At 41.3% G+C, this 6,770-nt stretch overlaps 1 protein-coding gene across 1 annotated transcript; it reads left to right on the top strand.

Moving 5' to 3' along the window:
- Positions 1-4,746: 4,746 nt before the first annotated feature.
- On the top strand, positions 4,747-6,387 carry LOC117584793. Its single transcript, XM_034273907.1, has one exon. It carries the CDS (start codon positions 4,848-4,850, stop codon positions 6,093-6,095), a length of 1,248 nt encoding a protein of 415 aa, XP_034129798.1. The 5' UTR covers positions 4,747-4,847; the 3' UTR covers positions 6,096-6,387.
- The last annotated feature ends 383 nt before the right edge of the window (positions 6,388-6,770 follow it).

The raw sequence follows: 6,770 nt of genomic DNA, 5'->3' as shown, positions 1-6,770 counted from the left end.
GCTCGTTAATAGAAAACAATTAAGTTTTCTACATTCCTTTCTGTTTGTGTGTGTGTTTTTTTTCTGTTTTGTGTGGCAAGAGTTGAACCAGGTGGCAGGGATTGACATGAACTATGTGCGGCACGTTCCAGCTAATATACGAAATGAAAAGTCAAGTTTTAAATCATTTATCTTGTTTTTCCCATTTTGCTGCAGAAGTGAGACAAAAAAGTGAGGAAAAATGACAAAGGCACGAGCAGAAATGATGCCGCTAAATGAAATTGGCAAAAGGAGCCGCGAGACGCCTTGAAACATGGTCTGAATGCGAAATGAACTGTGTGACAGTGACACCCTGAAAACGGACACTGAATGTGGCATCCACATCCACATCCGCACACATACCTTGCTGCCATACTAACTGCTGCTGTCAACCCTTTGGAGCCCCACCCTTTCGTCATATTATTCAAATTGAAACCGTTTTTCTGTGTACTTTTCACATTTTTTTGTTCACTCGAAACTGGAACTGCCGCCTCATGATTAATTCACGCATTTCGGATTGGGATTGGGATCGGGGTGTTCCAAATTCTAGGTTTAGTTGACCCTTTGTTTAAAATCCTTCTCCCTTTGTTGGGCACTTGACTTGGCCAATTGCTTCTTTGACAAATTATAGTCGTGTGTGAGGCAAAGAAGTGCTTCCAGAAATTAAAAAAGCGAAAACGAGACGTTATCTGCTTAACTATAAGACAGGGAGTAAGAGGGGAGGAGACATGAGTTACACTTGAAAAAAAAGAATAGATGCAGACAGACAATAAACACGGAGAAAATGGGCACAAATTATTTTTTTTCTTGCCATAATAATGCACAGGTACTTCTTCTATTCCTTCTTCCCATTTAAAGTCACCTATTTTCCGCATTTAAATGTTTGCACTGACATTAATTACTTTCTGATTTCTTTTTGCGCATCTTTCCACCTAATGCAGATTAGAATGGAGACCCACAGAAAGCGTGGGCGCTCCGCAAGCAAAATATCATTAATTAATGCAAACAATAATATGTTTATGAATGTATGCATCTATAATACACTTCACTTGGACATTTTACAGCACTTTACATTTTACAGGTCCGCCATTAGCACTTGATTGCGAAGTTTTTGCAGTGCTTTTTCCTCCTTCCTCCTTTCTCCATTTCTCGAACTCTCCACTCTACACTACGTGCATTTTATTTACACTTTTGTGTTTGCATAAGCCTCTATTGTGGATGGGAAAAGGATGGATGCGATCTATATACAACTAGAAAACCAATCAGCTGGAAAAAAATCCTTATCATCTAGAACGTGTGTGTGTAGCTTCCTTAATGTTTAATCTGCTAATTGAAAAATCAAAAAGAAAATTAAAATGCTTTGCAATATTATGCACATCTGAGCTCTTTGCCATTTGTCATGAGTATCGCACGTGTCGCAGTCAAAGCAAAAAAATTGCACGATTGATGGTTTATATTTTTTAATTTTTATAAAATTTTGCAATGTGCAAATCAATCAAATTTTGCGAATATTTATAGATCCAAAATGTATCAAATAATAAATTCATGATCAGAAGTGAAAGGGAATATAAGAAAACTGAATCAATCTTCGTTTTATTTTGCAAAATAATTTAATGAAAACCGAAATCGTTTCTATTTATATTTTAAGAGTGGAATCGTAGGAGTGTTTATATGCCATTTCATAAAGCGTTTGAATCAGGAGGACCAATACAGTTAAAACCAGAAAAAACCCAACCCTTTAGACACCCGATTTTAAAATAGAAAAAAAAACAAATTACTTTCTCCCTGCAAATTCAAAGCGATCACATTCGAGAGGCAGGTAGGGAGAAACACAAGAGGTTCTGGCTCGCCCCAAGTCGGCAATGACTGCAAATGCATTAAAATGATAAATGAGTGCGATTATTTCCCTATTACCATCAAATTAATACAGCTCTTCTGGTTCGCGCCACTTGGCGGTGCTTGGCGGCTCGCTGTTACCTTTGCCGCACCCATGCAAGAGCCAAACAGGCGACGACCAAGCGATTTATTGGCTAAAAATGAATTACCAAGCGCAGAAGGAAAAAAGGGGTTCAAATCAAACACAATCAAGCGAATTGGGTTCAGCTGAAGTTCCAGTTCAGGTTACAGCCATTCGGAGCTTGTCCTGTTGGTTATTGTTGGTTAAAAATAATCAGACCATTTCGTGTGCCCGTGCCCCCCAAGGACATCCACACAACACACAACTGGTTCTTGGGGGTAAACATCGTTTGTCAAGGGCTTTGACTGCCAACAACTGGTCAGAACTGCACTGCGAGACTTCGACTTCAGGTGGGGGGTGGATACTGATCCTTTTGACCAGAGACCTACGTGTGTAGCGGCCGTGCGATAAAATAGCCGGTTACAAAATATTTGTTGACATTCCGCGGTAAATTACCATAATTAGTTGATTCGAGACCGACCCATGTTTGATCTGGGGTGTGTGTCTCCATGTCAGCTCTCCAGTTAGTCAGTCAACATAATACCAAAACAGGGCCACTGTCACTGCCACTGCCACTGCCCACACACAGCTAAAAGGATAATAATTAGAGCATATGTACGGATTGAGTGCAAATATTGACTAGTGCCTGCCCTCCATTTGTCATCATTTCTGTGGTTCACGTTCTGGTGCGTACACCCAAATTAATCAGTTTGATATCAATATCCGTGCAAACATTGCTTCACATAAAACATATGTACGCATATGTATGTACATATATCGGGCATACAATATGTCCGAAAAGGATACCCTAAATTGCCTGACGAGGGGTTGGAACTATTGTGGGTAGAGCTACGAAACATTGGCGACCAATATTTAACAATAGTTTGATTTCGTTTGGTGGTTCTTAAGCCTATTTGGCATTGTACTTTCTCCTTTGATGATGTTAATATTTAGTAAACATTTAAATGTCACTCCTAAATAGTGATGATCAATAGCAAGTATAAATTATCCTCTAGATTTATAAATGAATGATAGATCCTACATTGGGTACACCCAGTAACCAAACCAAAATTCACCATTTTAATACTCCGGCTGCCTGTGCTCAAGGTTAACCTCAGAGTTTTCCTTTCGAGCAGCTTGACAATGACAAAGTCATTAGTTGAAAACTCCTACATCCTTCTGTATCTGTTTGGGTAGCAGCAATAAAACCCACAATGACAGAGGATGAACCAATGGACCGCAAATTAATCCCAATTCCCTCTGTTTTGAGCCGAAGCGACAATTAATATTGCGAGCGAGCGAGCGAGGCTAAGAGATTAGGACAGTCAAATGACTTTAAATTAAGCCGCTGTGCGTCTGTCGATTTAATTAAAATCAAAACCAAATCTTTGCCCCTGCTCCGCCCCTGCCTTGTGCCCAGCCGAAATAGACAAATAATAAAAGCATAAATAATGCAAAACAATAAATGAGCAAATATTCATAAATTATTAACGCCCCTGTCGTGGAGAGTCGAGACTCCTGTGACTCCTGACAAAAGACTGCACAAATACCCAAAATATTTTGCCAAAGCATTTAGAAGGACAATGAGGCACGAACGAGGATATCCCAGCCCAGCCCCGCAAAACCGAAGGCCAGATGACAGGAATGGTGGAAGAATAGCAAATCCCCGCAACAAATAATTGAGCCTCATAAAGGAAATATCATTCATTGATTTTCCTCCTACGACCTCAACAGACTCTCGACCTCTCACTCGCTCTCACACCACCTTTGGCAGCAGCAAGTGGATGAAGACCTATTCCTTGGCCGAGGATAAAATGGGGTGCCAAACGCTTGGTGCTGTGGTGGGGGTGTATTTGCCACCAGGGGGAGGCTGTCAGCACAAGAACAATATGGACAGCTGACGAAACTACTATCACACTCATGCGAAGGATGGCCACGCTTTGTGGGGGAAGATGTTCCACATGAATTCGAAATCTATGCCCCGTCATGATTTGCACAAAAAATATACTTCGCCCAGAGACAGGGCAAAAGGACAAGGCAGGATTTACTGTTGGACAGGGAAACCACAAAGAGAACAAATGATAAATTATTAATGGATTTTTGTTAATTTGATGACAATGATAATGGCCAAGATCAGATTATCCCCAGTGTTCACCGCAGAGGTTAAGATTTCTGCATTCAGAATATTATTGCTTGTTTACTTTCGTCAAAAAGCGTTTGGAATGTGTATTCAGCGCCAGCGTAAGGAGATTACTGCAAAAATATATGGAAAGAATTCAGAGCAAAATTAACAAATTTTAAACTTTAAACAATTAAAGAAGACATGGTTTTTAATTTAGAATTTTAGACCGACCTTCGAAACGTCATACCATTCACCTTTCCACAGAGTGCAATATGTGTGCAAGCAAATTGCTTCTGTAAGCAAGTTGATTTAATCCAACTATCGATATCTCGTTACCCATAAGTATGTTTTTAACATTAAGCAAACGTGTAGTTACCATGTAATTAAAAAGGACACACCTTCTTTGTTTAACCTTATTTTATAAACAATCTAATGAAAGAAGTCATGAAAACTAGCTAATCTTGTAAAAAATTAATTGATAAATCGGATAAAACTATTGTTTTTGCGAGGAGACTCCTAACTAGCTAGTTATATCTAATAGAACATCAACATCAAGGAATATGATTTAAGACTACTGTATATTTACAGTATATTTTGAAGATGAAAATGTATATTTCGGTATATTTTCGAGGGTCTGTCGGTATCGAGATACGCGGCCACACTGTAGCATTATTGGAATCGAAAAAAATAAATAAAAATAAGTAACAAATGCCTAAAACGTAAGAATAAATACACCATATTCGAGTAAATATGAGTGCGTACAATCGGAAAATGATGAAAAAGAAGAGTCCCAGTCTGGGGACAATGTCCGATGCTGAGATGGACGAATCGGGCTACATGTCCTTTCGAGTGCAGCACAACTCGACCGTGGAGGCGCCATTTTTGTTGGAACGTGACTGCGAAATCGAGAACTGTCGCAATGCAACTAATACAACGCTCGCCAGAGGCTTTGCCTCGTCGCTGTACCAAACGCCGTCCGACAGCCATTCGAGAGATGAATTCTGGAGCAAGAACTACCCGCTGACGGTTCCCGCCAGCCACAGCTCTAATAGCTTCGACGAGCCCTATGGGACGCCGAATCTGCAAGATGTACAGAGCGTGCCGAAGCGGCGCAGGAAGCACTTCCTGGCGCCGCACAGCAGCCCGAAGAAATCGAAGAAGCTGCTTTTCCCACAGCCGGATGAGCCACTGAACAGGAGACGCTACTTCGATGGCTTGGAACATTGCGACATCTTCAGTATGCTGAGCCAAACCCAGCCGGCCCTGGAGTGCATACTGAAGCATGTAAATGCCCAAACGCTGGACGTCATGACCAAAGTATCGAAAAGCTGGGAGCAGACGGTCTACAAGAGCCAGCGGGCCGTGGTGCGCCTGCAGAATCATCGGCTCAAGATGAGCCTCACCAAAGAGAATCCCTATCTCCCCAAGAGGAGACACAATGTGTTCAAAACCAACTCGACAGTGCCATTACAAACTTCGAACAGTATCAACTCGAACCACAACTCGTCCCTATTCGATACAGCCCAGAACAGTCCTCAACTGATGGACGCAGACGCTGGCCGCGTATTAAAGGAGCAAACCCAACGAATCAAGTGTCCGCGCTGCGGCAAGGGCAGTCGCGTCTTCGTCAGCGAGGCTGCGCGGGATCGAAGCGGCGAGGGGAGTGCGCTGCTGTCGCAAACACTGCCACCGATTAGAAATTCATTTGCCATCAGCGCGAGGCCAGCCATGTCACGCTTCCTGTCGCTGGATCTCGAGGAGATCAAGGACTCACAGCCGACCTACAACTTCGCCGAGTGTACCAGTGTCATTTGCAAGTTTCGCTTCTGCATTAACTGTCTGTGCAAGTCGCATCCGGGCGAGCGTTGTCTGGTCACGGAACTGGGCACACCCTCGAAGCTGATGATGCCCAGCGAGAGGCTGACTCCGCCGCCGCGAAACCAGAGGCAAGACTACAAGCTCAAGAAGAAGAACTCACTGAAGCGGTTGTGCTTTTAATTCTTACAATTCCATAGTTATAATTACTCGTAGTATGTAGAGAGCATCATGAAAACGGTTTGCACAAGTTCTTTTTTACGTTTAGTATTCGAATGAGTTCGTATTATGTTTACTTTGCGTTAAGTTTCGTTTTTACCTCTTTGTCATCCATCAACATCAACCCACCATGCATAAAGCAACAAATTATCATTACTACTTTTAAACTGTTTGTTCTCGCTTCAAGAATCCTGAACAATCTGTACCTCTGTGAGATTAAGCACACACACACATACAAAAGTATTTTTTACATTTTCAAAATATAAGAACCATACAGAAATTATTAAGAGTTGTGATTTATCTTCATGAAAAGCCTACACTAGATATATTCAATTTGTTTTTTTTTTAAACAAGATTAGTTTTGGTCGTCGATCGTTTAGATTTGTTTCTTTTGTAAGGTTACTAGCTTTCTCTCATTCTCCTTCATCTCAGGTTCACAACAGCTTCTACGGAGAAAATGCAACATAAATACAGGGTAACCACAGTGCGAATCAAAAAAATTATAATTATAGTATAAAATCTATTTGAATTAACCTTCTCTAGGTCACACACCTTGCCAGTTGCAACTTGTTGCAGCTGTTCAAATATATATGTTGTTATGGATTCACCTCTTTTTCTGGTAGATTCATGTAGATATCA

Source organism: Drosophila guanche, unplaced genomic scaffold, assembly GCF_900245975.1.
Source record: "Drosophila guanche unplaced genomic scaffold, DGUA_6, whole genome shotgun sequence".
NCBI classification, from domain to species: domain Eukaryota; kingdom Metazoa; phylum Arthropoda; class Insecta; order Diptera; family Drosophilidae; genus Drosophila; species Drosophila guanche.
The sequence above is the reverse complement of the archived record's forward strand: the minus strand, read 5'-3'. Positions and strand labels throughout refer to the sequence as shown.

What these genes read in the sequence shown, in the direction of transcription:
- LOC117584793 (XM_034273907.1), top strand. Translation starts at nt 4,848, where the DNA reads ATGAGTGCGTACAATCGGAAAATGATGAAAAAGAAGAGTCCCAGTCTG.